General features: G+C 43.2%; 1 protein-coding gene across 1 annotated transcript in view; it reads right to left on the minus strand.

The window, feature by feature from the left end:
- The window catches only part of LOC119052242 (protein argonaute-4), a 36,017-nt gene extending 35,048 nt beyond the window's left edge, over window positions 1–969 (minus strand). Inside the window, exon 1 of the mRNA XM_037149319.2 lies at window positions 558–969. Within this exon, the coding sequence (XP_037005214.1) occupies window positions 558–576 (19 nt within the window). The 5' untranslated portion in view covers window positions 577–969. The remainder of the gene's footprint in view (window positions 1–557) is intronic.
- Between the last annotated feature and the right edge of the window lie 17,081 nt (window positions 970–18,050).

The following is an 18,050-nucleotide window of genomic DNA, read 5'->3' on the forward strand; positions in this document are numbered from 1 at the left end:
AGGACCATATCCCCCGAGCCACCAGGGCCTTCAAGAAAGGGTGAGTAGTACTTTGCCCCTTGGCCTTGGGGGCAAGGGGCATTTCTTATCTGAGAGCTCTGGACCTCTGCCAGTGCAAAGAAAAATAGGGCTGCAGCCCCAAACCAAGAGCACCCCTGGTAGTAGGTGGGGGACCTTCCCAGCCCGGTCCAGGCCAGGCCTTCGCAGCGCACCAGCCGCAGACCATCCCTTCGGGGGCCCGAATTGGCCTCGTCTCAACCACCTCCCTGAGGCTGGGTCAGGTCTGCCCTCTACTACCTGGAGGCGCGAGTCCCCTTCCTGAGCTTCCCTTCCTCCGACCTCCAGATCCCGCGTCTCTCCGAGCTGCGGCGCGGTCCCCGCCCCCGGAGGCCCGGGTCAGCTCCCCCCGCCCTGTGCGGTGGGGCTCCGGTCCCATTCCCCGGGGCCTGGCGGCCCGAACCCGGGTATTCACGAGCCGTGGGGGCGACCGAGAGCGACAGTCCCGCCCGCCCACCAACCCCTGCCGGGGCCCCAGCCCGCCCGAGCGCTCTCCTCACCTGGTCCGAGCGCCTCCATGGCGGCGGCGGGGGCCGCCTCGCCCCGGTCCCCGGCGCCTCCCGCTCCGGGCCCCGCCGCCGCCGCCGCCGCTGCGTAACGCTTGATCTCCGGAATATTGGCGCTGGAGGGGAGCGCCGCGGAGACGCGGGCGCTGGGCGGGGGGCGGCGGCGGCGCCTGGCCCGGGGACAGGGACCCGACTCCCGCGGCTCTTCCGGCCTCAGCGACAACAAAAACAATCCCCGTCGCCGCCGCCGCTGCCAGCTGGAGCGGGAGCGGGAGCCGGCGCGCGCGCCCGGCGGGCGGGGACGGGGCGCGGGGTGCGCGCGGTCCGGGGTCCCGGCTCGCGGAGGGGGCGTGCGCTGCCCTGGAGACCCGGCGCGCGGAGCCCAGCGCGGGGCAGGGAACGGAGACGGGGCCGGGCGGGCGCGCGCCAGAGGGGGCAGTGCCCCGAGGACGTGTCGGGGACGCGCGCGCCCGCCCGCACTGCCCTGTCTGCCCAGGGCCGCCAGCCCGGGCACAGAACTTCGGGGCGAGGCGTGCGGTCCTCCCAGAGGGTCCCGCCGCACGGTGCCCCGCGAAAAGATCGGGATGCCAGACCCCGCTGAGCCACAGACACAGCCTCCGCGCCTGTCAGTGGAAAGCGTCCCGAGATTCACACCAGGCACCCCTCCTCCTTCCACCCTTTTCGAACTACTCTCTCCTCTGGTCAGTCTCCCCTTCCTCCACTGTCCTGGGACAGAGAACACGAACCGCCGCGAGTGCGGCGCTTTCCCGCCATTTCTTCATCCAACACCACGTACCCAGTTGGTTGCCCTTCCTTCCCAATGCAGCTGGAGAGCACCACGGAATGCACCGTGTTGAAGCATTCTCTCACTGGTCCCATGACCAGGGCCTCTGGTCAGAAAGTCACCAGTCACCTCAAAAGAGAGCAGTCTCGCCTTCTCTGACGACTTCACCTTAGCGGCCAAGAGCTGAGGAAGCAGTATCCTTGGAGTCATGGTCAGCCCAGCAGGCCTAGCCTCTTTGGGGCTTCAGTTGGGACTTCGAGTTGGAGAACGTAGGCCAAGAAGCTGTTTCTAATCAGCAGAATGGTTCTCTCTGTCCACCCGTGAAAAAGGAGGACTTAAACAACAGAAATTCATTTTCTCATGTTCTGGAGTCTAGACATTCAAGATCAAGGACTGGTTTCTTCTGGTATCTCTTGCCCCTGTACATGTCTGTGTCCAAATTTCCTCTTCTTGTGACTCATTTAAGGACACAGGCCATAATGGATTGGGGCCCACCTTATGGACTTTTGTTTTAATTATTTCTTTAAGCACTTTATCTCCAAATACAGTCACATTCTGCACTGAGGGTTAGAATTTCAACATATGAATTTTTTAAAAGATTTTATTTATTTACTTGTAGAGAGGAGAAGGGAGGGGGAAAGAGAGGGAGAGAAACATCAGTGTGTGGTTGCCTCTTGCACACCCCCTATTGGGGACCTGGCCCACAACCCAGGCATGTGCCCTGGCTGGGAATCAAACCAACAACCCTTTGGTTTGCAGGCTGGCACTCAATCCACTGAGCCACACCAGCCAGGACTCAACAGATTTTGAGAGGGACACAATTCAACCCCTAACATGTGTAGTGAGATATTTATTTAAGCAGCCATTAGAGCCAAATAATTTTTGTATGTAATGATTAATAACCTGAGGGGCAGACCATGGTCAGCCACTGAATTATGGGCTTCACACGCCATTGAATCTTTATAGCCACTTGTAAGGTAGATATTATTAAGGAAGGTATTTGTACAGATGAGGAAACTGAAGCTCAGGGAAGTTAAGGAAGTCAGGCTCTACATTATACGATATGGCAGCGAAGCATGGAAACATTTCAGTTCTATCCTGCATTCTAGCCCTGCTAATTCCATTCCCTCCTGGTTATGGTGTGGGACTTCTAATCAAGTGATCAGATTCTAGTCCACTGATGCCATACTCCAAGTTCTTTCCATAGCATCATGACATTTCTCTGTTAAAACAGATATTAATTAAAAATAATAGCAAACAGAAAGTTTAAAGGGGAGGAAGTATTCACTAAATGAGCAAACAGATTCAGAGCTAAGAGGATAAGAAAAGCCAACTAGAGGACAAGTTCTGTGTTACAACTAGTAGCCACCTCCCTTCTTCCCTACTCCAGGCTGAATTCTTCCCACAGTTGAAATAGTGCTGATGGCTTCCAACCTTGTTTGAGACTGCCTTTCCCACCCTCACAAAGTTTCTCCATATTATATGTGGTACCATAAGCAGAGACCATAGCTTGCTTCCTGTATTGAGAATAACCTCAGAAACTTGGGTATGAAATATATTTACTCCACAGTTTCAGATTGGTGATGCCTCGGTCTCTCCATCTCTTGCCCTGTCATTGTTGATTACTCTGACGTTGTCATTCCAAAACTCATTCCCACTCAGGTTCCCCCTGTTGCTTTCCTGAAGACCCTTCTGACTGAGCCCTCCCTCCCAAACCAAACTGCTTTAGTCAATAAATTCCCCCAAACCTCAGCCTGTTCAGCAAGCCCTCCCTCCGTTTCCTGCTGTGGCTGAGCAGAAGCCGTGCCCCAGAATACCACTTCCCCTCAGCTCTCTCTGACGGTGGCTGCTCAATGTCCCATACCCCACACATCTACAGGACAGGGTGAGGGCTGGCTAGAGAATTGGCAACATAGTGCCCTCATTGCACCAAACCTTGAGTTCTTAGTGTTATATTAAAACCACTTGTCATCTGGCCGAACTGCCACAGGACCTCCCTCCATGGTGTAGTTAACTCAGCTCCTGGTCTCATGTCTCAGTCCAGGCCTGGCTCTCATCACATTGTAAATTCTTGAGGGCAGGGCTTATGCCTTGTTCAGGTATTCAGGCTTGTGTCTCTGTTGCCTACCATATTACCTGTGAAAAAAATGCCTGATCAGGGAAACTAATGGAATGAATGAATGAATGAATGAATGAATGAATGAATGACCAAGTTGTATAAACAGTGGGAACTAGAAATGGTCCAGTGGAGGTAAAATGATCCAGCCCTAGGTGGACTTCCAGCTTCTCCGGAGCACAGATTTTTCAAATCAGATGGTCCTGAGTTCAAATCACAGTTCCAAAACATACTAGCTCTAAGTACCTGGGACAAGTCCCTCCACCTGCAGCTCAAGGATGTCTTGAAGAGCAAGTTAAATCATGTATGTGCATATTCCTTTGTCTCTGGCACAGAGTTAGTGCCCAAGAGTTACTAATTCTCTTTTCCCACAGCTTTTCCCACAGCTTTTCCCCTCCTTTCCCACAGCTAAAAGCTGCTTGCTCCGCTTTTGCTGTCCTTTGAGAGACAGTGAGCTTGGGTACAAGAGAAGGGAACAGAGCTGTCAGGGACTGAGCATGTTTACACAAATCCTGTGCCTGAGCCACCTGGGGACAGGGACTTGGCTCGCCCACCTGGGGGCGAGAGCCAGAACATGCTCAGTGAAGGTTTATGAATGGAATTGAACTTTTCGAATATGTCGACGGTCCCTAGATGGAGCCAAAAGGAGCCTTGCTAGTGGACACTGTGCCAGAAGGCAGGGCTCCAGCCAGCCACCCCACACTGCCTGTGACACTCCAGTGCTTGTCTGGGCCACTGGTCTCTGCTGGTGTTTTGATTCCCCTGCCTCTCCTTATACTAACTTTCCACAAATCTGGAGCTTAGAAGTCGAGGAGGAACTTCTTTGCAGTTGATAAGCTTCGCAGTTGGGCTTTCAGTCCTCTTTAGCTGGGGAACCCTTTACTGAAACAAAAAGGTTCGATGGGAGCTGAAGCGGAGCCACTCTGGCTGAGGAGGCCAGGGACTTGCACCGAACACCCCTGAACTAGGCCAGCTTGCCAAGACACGCCACCTGGCATCCAAATAGAATTTCTGCCCACCTGCTCCTACTCCATTGCCAGACTTGCTCTTTAGAATTTTTTACTGAGATATAATTCACATATCACAAAACATACTCTTTAAAAGCGTAAAATTCAGTGGTTTTCAACGTAGTCACAAAGTTGTGTAATCATCACTCCTGTCTGATTCCAGAACATTGTCCTCACTCCGTAAAGGAATGCTGTGTCCATCAGCAGACACTTCCCATTCCTTCCCACCCCTGCCCCAGTCTCTGGCAACCACCAATTTGCTTTTTCTGTCTCTGGATTTACCTACTCTGGACACTCCATATACTGGAATCATACAATACATGGTTCTTTTGTATCTAGTTTCTTCCCATTAGCATAATGTTTTCAAGATTCATCCATGTGGTATCATGTTTCAATATTTTATTGCCTTTTGTAACTGAATCATGTTTCATTGCATGTATATACCATATTTTGTTTACTCATTCATTCGTTGATGGACATTTAGTTAACACTTTTTGCTATGAACATTCATGTTTTTGTGTGGGTATACATTTTCAATTTATGTGGGTTTGTACTTAAGTAGATTTGCTAGGTTATATGGTACCTCTATGTTTAACTTTTTGAGGAACTGTTTTCTCAGTAGTTACATGATTTTACATTCCCGTCAGCTATGTATGAGGGTCATAATTTCTCACCACTCTTGCCAATACTGGTTATTTTCAGATTTAGTTTAGCTGTCCTCATGGGTGTGAAGGGGTATCTTACTGGGAATTTGGTGTGCGTTTCCCTATAGACTAATGATGTTACACATGTATTTATGTGCCTGTTCACCATTTGTATGTCTTTGGAGAAATTTCTATTCAAATCATCTGCCCTTTTTTAAATTGGGTAATTTACATTTTTTATTACAGAGTTGTAGGAGTCCTTTATACCTTGTAGATATTAAGTCCCTTATCAAATACATGATTTGCAAAACTTTTCTCCCATGTTGTGGAATATCATTTCACTTCATTTATGGTGTTCTTTGAAGCACAGAAACTTTTAACTTAGAAGTCCATTTTTTCTTTGATGACTTGTGCTTTTTTTTTTGTTATTATAGCTAAGATACCTAATCTGAAGGTCATGAAGAATTATTTCTATGTTGTCTTCTACGAGTTTTATCGTTTTAGCTCTTACATGTAGGTTTTTGATCTACTTGGAGTTACGAAGACCACTCTGTCCCCCAAACAAATGACCCAACGCCCTTGTTGAATCAATCCACTGTAAAGGTGGGGATTTAACTCTGGACTCTGAATTCTGTTCTGTCATGTGTGTCTTGTGTCGGTTGTGCTATTATCACACTGTCTTGATGACTGTAGCTTTGTAGTAAGTTTGAAATCAGGAAGTGTGAGTCCTCCAGCCTTGTTCTTCTTTTTCAAGATTGTTTTGGTTATTTTGGGTCTCCTGACCCAGTTCATTTGCATGTGAACTGTAGGATCAGCTTATCTATTTCTGCAAAAAACCAAAAAGGTGGTTGGAATTTTGATAGGAATTGAATTGCATAGGAATTGCGTTGAAGTAATAGGTCACTTCGGGGAGTGTTGCCATATTAACAATATTAAGTATCCCAACCCATGAACACAGGATATATTCCACTTAGTTAGCTCTTCTTTAATTTCTTTCAACAATGTTTCATAGTTTTCAGAAAACAAATCTTATACTTCTTTGGTTAAATTTACTCCTAAGTATTTTATTCTTCTTGGTACTGTTGTAAATGAAATTTTTTAAAATTTCATTTTGTGATTATGCAATACAAACTACTTTTATATTAATTTTGTTTCTACAATATTCCTGAACTTGTTTATACCTGTCACAGTGTACTTGTGTGTGTGTGTATTTTTTAGTGTTTTCTACATGTAAGATCCTATTATTTGTAAACAGAGATAGTTTTACTTCTTCTTTTCCAGTATGGGTGCTTTTTCTTGAATACAAGAGACCTCTTTCATAGTTTGCCAGGAGCTTTCTAATATTCATGGTCTAGGAGCCAGGCATAGAGACTTGACAGCTATATTTGCTTTTGCCATTTCTGTCAGTGAGATGGTATAGGCATAGCCAGCATAGAGGGCAATGTACGAGGCTTTGACAACAAATCAGTTGGTATGTCTGTTTTTACTTGCAGCCTTTATGTGTAGCACGGTTTTAAGACAGAACAATTGATTTTTTTTCTCCCTTCTTCAAGATGAAAAAATGGGATCAATTACAGAATAAGGTAAACCTGGACTGGAATTCTAATTACATATTCAAATTTCAATTCTACAGGCCATGTGACATTAAGTCACCTCACCTCTCAGATCCTCAGCTTCCTCATCTGTAAAAATGGAGATGACACTAGCTGCTCCATAGGACTATTGAGAAGATGAAAGAAGACTATGAATGAAAAGCATCTAACAGTACCTGGAACTTAGAAAGGGCTCAGATAAATGCCCAATCCTCTTGACTTTCTCCCTAGTCCTGAACAAGTCTCCTTTATCTATAGGGTGAGGAGAATTACTGATTTTTAATAGATTTTTTTAATACCTAGAGTAGTTCAAAGAAAGGAGGATTCTCAGGAAGTAGTGAGCTCCAGGCTCACTACATTTCAAGAATGTTTGAAATGATGAAAAGGTAAGGTCAGATGACTTTTGTAGCTCCTTGGAATCTATTAAGTTCTGTGAACATATTTATTGACTCACATGTTACTTGATTTAGTCAGCAACTGTTTATTGAGTGCTGACCGTGTACCTGACCCTGTGCTACATTGTGGGAACACAAGTGCAAGCCAGAGAAACAGGGTTCCTGTCCCAATGGAGTTCACAGTCTTGAAGCGAGACTAACAAAAAAAAAAAAAAAAAGAAACTAAATCAAAACAAAAAAACTAGATGCAAATTTTGATGAGAGATATAGGACAAATACACACAATGATAGAGAGTAATGACAATACTTAAGGAAGGTAATTTTAGAGACAGTGGAAAGGGATAGATGGCCCCTCTGATACAGTGACATTTGTGCTGAGAATTTTATGATTGTTTCAAAACATGGCCACGGATTCTTTGACTTTTCACCTATGAGGAGATGAGATCTACATGAGTAGATCCTTTTGTATATGAGTAGGCTTGTGATCTATTTGACCAATGGAAAACTGCAGAATTAATGCCATTGTTCAAAATGCAGAATCTCCACAGCTAGGTCGTAAAAGGTCCCGCAGTTTTCACCTTGCTGGCTGGAGCCCTCTCTTTGGGAGCCTGGAGGTGCCCCATAAACAGTCTGACTATCCTGAGGCCACCATGTTAAGAAGCTGGAGACTATGTGTAGGTGCTCCAGTTGACTGTCCCGGCTAAGACCATCTTTCCAGCTATTCCTGCTGAAGTGCCAGACAAGGGTAAAATAGCCTCTGGGTGACTCCCGCCAACAGCCCTTTGAGTCATCTCCATTCTACTTCAGTCTTGCAGAGCGTAGACAAACCATTTCCTCTATTCTTTTTCTGAACTCCTGACCCACAGAATCCATGAGCATCATAAAATGGTTGTTTCTTTTTAAAATTAAGATATGCTTGACATATAACATTAGTTATAATATATGTATACAACATGATCTGATATTTTTATATATTGTGAAATGTTCACTACAATATGTCTAGTCAACATCCATCACCAGAGTTACACATTTTTTTCCTGTGATGAAAACTTTTAAGATCTACTCTCTCGGCAACTTTCAAATACACAACACACTTTTACTAGCTATAGTCACCATGCTGTACATTACATCCCTAAGGCTTATTTATTTTAGAACTAGAAGTTTATAACTTTTGATCCCCTTCATCCACTTCCCCCATCCTGCTACTCTAGAAAACACCCATCTATTCTTTGTATCTATGAGTTTGTTTGTTTAAATTCCACATATAAGTGAGATCATATGATATTTGTCTTTCTCTGTCTGCCTTATTTCACTTAGCATAATGCCCTCAACATCCACACATATTCCCACAAATGGCAAGATTTCCTTCTTTTTAATGTGTGTATGTGTGTATAATCTCACATTTTACTTATCCATTGATGGACATAGGTTACTTTCATGTCTTGACTAACACAAGTAATGCTGCAGTGAATATCAGTATGCACACACATACAGCATTGTGAGTTACTGTTTTCATTTTCTTTGGCTAAACACTCAGAGGTGGAATTGCTGTATCATTTGATAGTTCTGTTTTTAGTTTTTTAGGAGCCTTCATACTGTTTTCCATAGTGGCTGCACCAATTCACATTCCCACCAATAGTGCATGGTGTTTCCTTTTTTCTACACTCTTGCCAACACTCATTATAAAATGGTTGTTTCTTTATGCCACCAATTTTGGGGGTGATTTGATACCCAGCAATACATAACAACAACAGATCATTTTTTCCTTTTCTTCCCCAATTCTTAATCTTCCTCCTGCAATTATAAATGACTGAAGACATGAAGATATTAAATGTTGTAAAGAGGAGTAAAAGGAATGCAATGAAGAGAAACTGGAGTGGGTGGAGATGGGAAAGGTGGTGGGAGAGGTTGAGGAGGAGAAGCATGAGACAGAAAAGGAAGAGAAAAAAGAGAAGTGTGTTCTCCTGACATCAAAGCAAGGTGTGTTGCGGGGAGAAGACAATTAGATTCTTGTCCTGAAGTTGTAGATAGCAGAAAATCTTGAAGGCAGGGACCTTGCTTCATTTATTTCTGTATCCCTAATATTTAGTCCATAGCATAGGACCTTTGTACTTATAGTCTGAGACAGTTAACTGAAGCATCTACATGTCGCCTCTTCAGCATGGCAGCCTCAGAGTAATCAGACTTCATACATAGCTGATCAGAGTTCCCAGAAAGTGTTCTCGTGAGCAAAGTGGAAACTGCATGGGCTTTTATGACCTAGCCTCCGAAGTCATACTGTACCACTTTCACCACTTTATTCTGGTAAAAGCAGTCAGTAACCCACCCATAGTTAAGGGTAGGGGATGTAGACCCTGACATTTAATGAAAGGGATGTCAAAAAATATTGCCATACTTTAAAACCACCACACTTGCTATGGTTAAGAAGCTTGGAAGGAGAGAAAGATGACTTCAAATGGAAAACTAGGAGATCTGGAGACTTGTCAGTGTCTAGTCTCTTTTCTAGACAGCCTGTCTGGTAGAGGAAGACATTTTACTGAAATGAGAAGGGATGATCAAAAGTTCTATTGTGGATCTGTTTAGTTTGAAATGCCTATTAATTATCTGAGAATGGCTGTCAAAGCGGCAATAGTATATGTAAGTCTGGAATTAAGAGGCCTTGTCTGGGCTGGATATATAAAGTTGGAAGTCAGGTTTTCAAGAGTATTATTTACTGAATGTTTGTTAAAGACACGAGGACAAGTTTTATTCAAGAGTGTTGCAACAGGGGAGAGAGCCTGAGCTCTGAATACAGCAAAGACAGCTGGGAATTTACAGCCAATAAGCAATGGGAAGGTGTCAATTAAAGGAAAGTTACTAAGAAGAGACATCAAGGATGGGGGATTCTTGTTAAACTGGCATAGCAGGATTCTTGCTGAAGACAAGCCAAGGACGGAGACAACAAAGGTGGTAGATTCTTGGTAAACTGACTTCGTGAGATTCTCGTTGAAACTGACTAAGCAGGTAGAGAATAGGGCCCAAGGATGAAGCCTCATTAAAAGAGGGCTCAGAGGAGTCTTGTCTAAGTTAGGTCAAGGAGACAGTCTTTGTCAGCCATCAGGTGTTCAAAACCACTAGACATAGATAAGATCACCGAAGGAGTGAGAAGACAAGAAAGAGGTAATGGAGTCCTGAGTCACTCCAACATTTGGAGGTTGGCTTGCCAAGAAGCCAGCAAAAGAGACTGAGAAGCATCAGCCAATGAGAAGGAAGAACACCAGGAAAGTGGTGTATTACTGACGCTAACAAAAGAAAATATTCCAAGAAGGAAGTGGTTAATCACGTTGAGAGCTTCCTCCAGGGCCAAATAAGATGACAACAGAGACGTGAATTCGGCAAAGCTAGGGGGCAGTGGCAGTTTTGACAAGGGCAGATGTACCCTGTTACATTAAGCTTGTTACTGTAATATGTAAGAGCAGTTCAGTGGAGTGGAAAGGCTGAAAGGCTGATTGGCATGCTGCCGCCAATCATGCATTGGCATGATACAAAGCTAAGTAGCAGAGAAAGTAAATATAAATGACCTTTCAATAAGTTTTGCTATGAATATGAGTAAGTGAAATGGTAGCTGAAGAAAGATGTGTCAAGAGAGGGTTTTGCTTGTGTGTATGTGTGTTTTAAGATGAGAGATAATTCTGGTTGTTGTAGCTCAGTGGATTGAGCGCGGGCCTGTGAACCAAAGGATGGCGGTTTGATCCCCAGTCAGGGTACATGCCTGGGTTGCGGGCCAGCTCCCAGAAGGGGACGCATGAGAGGCAACCCCACATTGATATTTCCCTCCCTTTCTCTGTCTCTTTCCCTTCCCTAAAGATAAATAAGTAAAATCTTAAAAAAAAACCAAACAGTTCCAATTGTTTAAAAAAAAAAGATGAGAGACAATAAGGGGTGTGTGTTTGGTGATGGAAACGCTCCAGTAGAGAAGGAGAAATTGATGATGCAGCAGCGAGAAGAAATCTGCTCCGTGGGAAGGCAGATGGATGTGAGATACAGTGCAGACCTAGGTGGAAAAGCAGAGAATATGGATGGAGGCAGCTCAGAGAAGTGGATAGATTAGGTGGGAGGAAGATGAATCTGAATGCCTCTGTTTTCTCAATGAGTTGTACACCGAGCCCACATGGAAATGAAGTGGAGGGAGTATGTTGGAGGTTTGAAAGGAGAAGAAAGGGTCATATTGGACAGTGGGGAACCAGAACTACTGGGGGAGCACGGCAGGGTTGCTGGGCAGTACTGAGTGCTCGTTTCGGCTGTGTGGTCGGAGGTTTCAGTGAAGAGTGTGATTCTCTCCAGGCTTGTCCAGCTGCTGAGGGGCAGACATAGACTACTCAGTTCATTGGCTATGGGAGGATTTGGAATTTTGTCAGTGAGTATAGGGAAGGGAAAGTGACAAGGGAATTAAGAATATTTACAATATAGTGATTATGATGTTGTATAATGGCATCTATACTGGGAAAGAAAAAATGAGAACATGAGAAGGGTTAGATAATTAGTGAGATGATGCTGATGTATTAGAGGACCCCGTGAGGTTCTGACTCAATAGTAGGAAATCTACTCACATCATTCCCGATAGTAGCAGAATAAAGGGGAAAATCATACAATTATCCCAATAGATGCTAAAGAAGCATTCAGGAAGATCTCACACTCACCTTTGTTAACACAGGTACACACACACAAATACAACAATTAGTAAGTCGCAAGTGGAAGGAAATTTTCTGCCCTGACTGATATGGCTCAGTGGATTGATTAAGTGCTGGCCTATGAACCAAAAGGTTGTAGGTTCAATTCCCAGTCAGGGCACATGTCTGGGTTGTGGGCCAGGTCCCAAGGTGGGGAAGCAACCAACTGGTCAGTACATCTCTTGCACATCAGTGTTTCATTCCCTCTTTCTCCCTGCCTTCCCTCTCTCTAAAAGTAAATAAATAAAAATAAAAATAATAAAAAGGAACTTTTCTAAATGACTTAATAAATATAACTGAGTTATATACAAAGTATTTTTAATAGTAGCTAGCACAGCCCTGGCTGGCATGGCTCAGTGGCTCAAGTGCTGGTCTGTGAACAGAAAGGTCACTGGTTCGATTCCCAGTTGGGGCACATGCCTGGGTTTCAGGCCGGATCCCCAGATGGGAGCGTGTAGGACCTAATATTTCTTGCACATTGCTGCTTCTCTCCCTCTCTTTCTCCCTCCCTTTCCTTCTCTCTAAAAGTAAGTAAATGAAATGTTTTTTAAAAGTACTTAAAAAATTAAAAAACAGTAATTGGCACAAAGTAAACAAATAATAACTTCTGCTAATATCACTATCATTATCATCATCATTTTTTCATAATGTGATAAAAGGCATTTACCAAAAACAAAAGGCAGACATCGTACTTATATTAGAGGTTCTCCAACAAGGACGCTCACACGATGACTCCCATAACGGCAACTATCCAGAGCTAAATAGATATGTAAAAGTTATATGCAGATGTGTTCTATGAAGTTAATTAAGTACAGATATACCCTGTTACATTAAACTTGTTACTATAATGTATGTGAGCTGTGCGACCTGTGCAAGGAAGGTGTGTGAAGAGTCACCAAGGAAGTATTTGGGTGGCTACTTAGCTCCCATGAAACTCACCTTATAGAAACTGTTAACATCTTGGTCACCTGGTCAGGACATGTCTATGGGACCAGGGGAGGTCAGCTGCGGAAAATCTTTTCCATGACGTCTTACTCTCTGTTGAATGAAGCAACTCTAAGTAAACAATTTGTTTAGATAATACATTCATGCTTCTGGTAATTGAAAGCCTATCCATCAAATTACTTGTTACAATAAAAATGGCAGACTGAAAAATACACTAACATGAAAAACAAGGAAAGCATGCCAATGATCATTTCTACTAGTCAATATCATACTGGAATATTTAACTATTAATGAGAGACAAAAAAAGAGATGGTATAAACATTAGGGGAAAAGACTCAATAGATGAAGATGAAAGATATCCCCTAAGTGAACCCACTGAAAAATTATTAGAATAAACAAGGCAGTTAATAAATTAGTCATATATAAAATTACCATATAGAAATCAATAGCTTTTCTACAGACCAGTGATAATTTATTAGAATATGTCATGGAAAAGAATCAATTCACAATTGCTGCAAAATCTATAAAGAAGCAAGAAATAAACTTGACAAAAAACATGAAAATCCTATATGAATAAAATTATGGAGTTTTACTCTAAGATATAAAAGAAGAGCCAAATAAATAAAGACATGTGGGAGACCATTTATTTTAAAGATGTCATTTCTACTCATATTAATCTATTTTTAAATGAAATTTGACAGGTTGACCAAAAAATGTAAGGATAGCCAAGAATATTGACCAAGTAGGAGGAAGGACTTAACTTATCAGATATCAAAATGTGCTTTAAAGTATTACTGACTTCAAAATGTATGAGCATTAAAAAAAATAGGAGTATAGCTCTGGCTGGTGTGGCTCAGTGGACTGAGCGCTGGCCTGCAAACCAAAGGGTCGCTGGTTCAATTCCCAGTCAGGACACATGCCTGGGTTGAAGGCCAGGTCCCAAGTGGAGGGTGCAAGAGAGGCAACCATACATTGATGTTTTTGTCCATCTTCCCCTTTCTCTAAAAACAAACAAATAAATAAATAAATAAAAATGTAAAAACAATAGAGTCCATGGCCAGATTCTTTATCTCTCTCCCTCACATATCTCATCTCTCTCTATGCATATATTTTCTTTATCTATCAGAATTTAGCACATGGAAAAAGATGACATTTTAAATTAAAGAGGGAAATAATGGCTAGAACAAATGTTGGGACAACTGGCTATCCATTTGGGAAAAATACTATATTCTAATGCCACAGCATTTGTCTTTCTCTCTCTGACTTATTTCACTTAGCATAATACCCTCAATGTATTATGAGGTATCGACATACTACCTTTAACGTCCATGTTGTTGCAAATGATGGGTTTCATTCTTTTTAGAGCTGAGTAGTATTCCATTCTGTTTATACATATCTTTTTTAGTTAGCATTTTCATTTTCTTCAGATAAATACCCAGAAGTGGAATTGCTGGATTATATGTTAGTTCTATTTTAAATTTTAATTTATTTTTAGAGAAGGAAAGAGAGGGAGAGAAACACTGGTCAGTTGCCTCTTGCACACACCCCAACTGGGGACCTGGCCCAGAATTGAGGCACGTGCCCTGAACCAGGAATCAAACTGGCGACCTTTTGTTTTATGGGACAACGCCCAACTAACTGAACCTCGGCAGTCAGGGCCTATTTTTAATTTTTTGATGAACCTCCATGCTGTTTTTCATAGTGGCTATACCAATTTACATTCGCACCAAGAGTGTGCAAGGGTTTCCTTTTCTCTCATCCTCACCAACACACGCTATCTTTTGTCTTTTTGATGATAGTCATTCTAGCAGGTGTGAAGTAATATCTCATTGAGGTTTTGAGTTTATAGGCTTTTCTCTTGACTTGTTCAGTTTTCCCGGGAAAGATTTTCCAATCTACAAACCGGGAGATATAAACTCGGCTGCCAGTATTCTCAAAACTGAGTGAGAAAAGGAGGCAGAGGGTATCACCATGCAGTATACAGACTTTCACTTTATCTTCTGCTGGAGCCTAGTTTGCCATAGGATTGCAAGAAACAGTACAAAGGACTATAAGCTGAAACTGACTGAACAAGATGAGTGTTAAAAGATAAAGTCAGAGTAGGTGATGGGCATGCAGATAATCAGGCTTTGCAGACACATGAGGAACTCTGAATAAGTTGGAAAACCATTAAAGCTTACTGAGCTGAAGTAATAGAGCCTTGAGCTTTAAAAGAATCACCATAGACTATGGGGCTGTGAGAGTGTTATAAATTGAATTGTGTCCACCCCCCAAAAAAAAGATATGTTGAAACCCTAACCCCCAGTATATCAGATTGTGACTTCATTTGGAAATAGAGTATTTGCAGATGGAGTCAAGTTAAGAGGAGGTCATTAGAATGAGTTCTAATCCAGTATGACTGATGTCCTTATGAAAAGGGGAAATTCAGACACATACACAGACATAGGTGGATGAAAGACTGTAAAGCGATGCTGGGAAAACACCTTGTAAAGATGGAGGTTGGAGTGATGCGTCTACAGGCCAAGGGACTTCAAAGGATACCCACAAAACGTCTGAAGCTAGGAAGAGGCACCGACGGCTTCCCCTGTGGGCTTCAGAGGGAGCGTGGTCCTGAGGACATTTTCCAGCCTCCAGAACTGTGAGACAATAAATTTGTTGTTTTAAGCCTCCCAGTTTTTGACATTTTGTTACGGTCGCCCCAGAAAACTAATACAGGGAGCAAAGGTAGGAACAGGGAGAACAGGAAACAAGCTATTGCAGTGATCCAGGCGAATGCTGACGTTGGCCCAGGTAAAGGTAGTAGCTGTGGACTGGGTATGTTTCGAAGACAAAATCTGCTGATGGACTGAACATGGAGCTATATTTAAAAAGGAGAGGCATTAAGGATAATTGCAAAATTTTAGTGCTGTTAGTGCCTCAGACTGCATCTCTGTGCCTGGGGTCTTTCCCAGAAATTCAAAAGGAAAGTGGTACCAACAATTCCTACCTCAGACTGGAAGTGCTGGGAAATTAACCCTACTTAAGGGAAGCCCTCCACCAGAGATTCACAGGAGTTGGTGTGTAATACCCCAGCTCCCTTGTCCCTTGGATAGGATAATTCTTACACATTGTTTTACACTGTTTCCCACAAGATAAACTGAAAACAATCAGCTGGTTTAATAACATCTTTATTGGATGCCTTGTCTTTTAACATATTTTTTATTTTTCTATTTGAGAGAGAGAGAGAGAGAAAGGGAGGGGAGAGAGAGAAATTGATTTATTTTGTTCTGCTTACTTATGCATTCACTGGCATTCATTTTTCTGTGGTTGTTCCTTTACTCCAGAGAAAAATCCCTCATTTTCATGCCTAGAGGAGGAATAGCCTAGCCACCAAATACACTATGCAGAATGGGTGAGCGTGGATAGAGAAGTGTGCTTTCTCCTTGTTCAACAGGCAGACTTCCAATGAATCTCCCTTTCTAGTAAGGTACCTCTCTGGTCCATTGCTCCACAGAATAAACCTCCAGACTCCTGCCAGGGAGGTGCGATCCCCTGACACATTCAAAACCGTAGAGGTGATCTGAAGGCTAATGAAATTTTGCAGAGCCTTTTATCCAATCCCCTGCCTTCATCCCATTCTTCTCCCTGGGTCTTCCTTCCCGGGTTTCTGTGTCCTCTAGGATTCGAGCTTAGCTGGAGTTCCGTGGCAGAAATGGCTTGCTTCTCATTAGCACCACCTCTGCAGACACTCGGTATGCAGCTTTCTCAGCTCGGCTAATTTTTCCACTTGGCTTTCCATCTTTTCCTCTGATGTCTCCTCTCCCACTCTCTTTATCCTTGTGGGTTCATTCACTTGCTCTTATTTTTGTGGGGCTCCAAGAAGGAAAAGAGATAAACCCACGTGTTCAAACTACTACTTTTCCTTCTCAACAAAAATGTTTGGAGACCATCAAATGGATAGCACTATTCTAGGCTCTGGGACCAGAATTTCAGGAGAGATGTGAGTTCTTCCCTTGAGAAGCCACATTCCTTGGAGTTCTTGGTGCTTCTGGTGTTTCAGGGTATCTCATTTTCCTTTTCCCAGAGGCTAGAACTGGGCCAGCACCATTTCTGCCTGATCCATTCATCCAATTTTCCAGCTACCTGACTGTGGAGGCATTTTCTGTTTGCCAAGGAGCCAACTCAGGTCGACTCCTCCCTGTTGTTAAGCCTTATATGCCCATGATAGCCGCACAGGAGGATGTATGCATGACTGTATTAAGTCCCGAAAGGCTGGTAGTTATGAAAAGGACTCTCTAAGTTCTACAGAAGAAATGTTTGGAACCATTGGGCTGACAGTATGTGTATGGAGTGGGTAGGGGTGATCTGGGCCACAGATTTTAATTTATAGCATTTTCCACACATCCTTTTGTTTCTGAATCTGCCAAAGGTAGTGCTAATAATAATTGAAAACATTTTAATATTGTTTCTTTGGAGCCAGTACTTTCTATATTAACTTATAAAATAAATAATCATATATCAACTACATAATCCTCAGCAATCCTATGAAGTAGGTACTACCATTATCTCCAATTTACCATTAAAGAAACCGAAGCACAAAGGAGTTCATTACAAGCCTAAGACGAAGGGAGTTGAATCCAGGCCTTCTAACTCCAGAGCCCAATGCTTAGCCACTACGCATGCAACCTCTTTTACAGCCAGAGAGTATTTTACTTTCTTTAATTCATTAGATGAAGATTTTAGGATACCAAGCCTCAGAATCCAATCAGAGCCTTGACATATGACTTATTTATTTATTTCTTATTGATTTGAGAGAGACAGAAATGTCAGTTTGTTGTTACACTTAGTTGCACATTCATTGGTTGCTCCTTGTCTGTTCTGTGACTGGAGACCGAACCCACAAACTTGGTGTATCAGGATGAGGCTCTAACCAACTGAGCTACCTGGCCAGGGCCTCCATACCATTTATTTATTATTAGGTTGAACATCCAGACCATATCTTGATGGTAACCTCACTGAGGTTAGCCTTCTGTTTAAAAATAGGATTCTCTAACCATCTAAACAGTCCTGAACCCCAAGGTGGTAATGCTTCTCTACAGTTGGGGTCGGTGATGCGGCCGATGCCTGCAACCTTACCGCAGAGTCTCTGCGTCCTGAAGCACTTGGACTGGGTTGCAGTTCCAAAACGAAGAAAGGGTCATCCTGGTCATTCTCATTATTTTCCCAGGGGCAGAGTTTGTGGGCCCATAGTGAAATTCTATTACAATTTCCTTTTTTCCTATTTGGGATATAGAGGGAAGTCTTTTATTAATCTAT

This window comes from Artibeus jamaicensis, unplaced genomic scaffold (genome assembly GCF_021234435.1).
Source record: "Artibeus jamaicensis isolate MK-2021 breed Jamaican fruit bat unplaced genomic scaffold, CSHL_Jam_final scaffold_847, whole genome shotgun sequence".
NCBI lineage: Eukaryota > Metazoa > Chordata > Mammalia > Chiroptera > Phyllostomidae > Artibeus > Artibeus jamaicensis.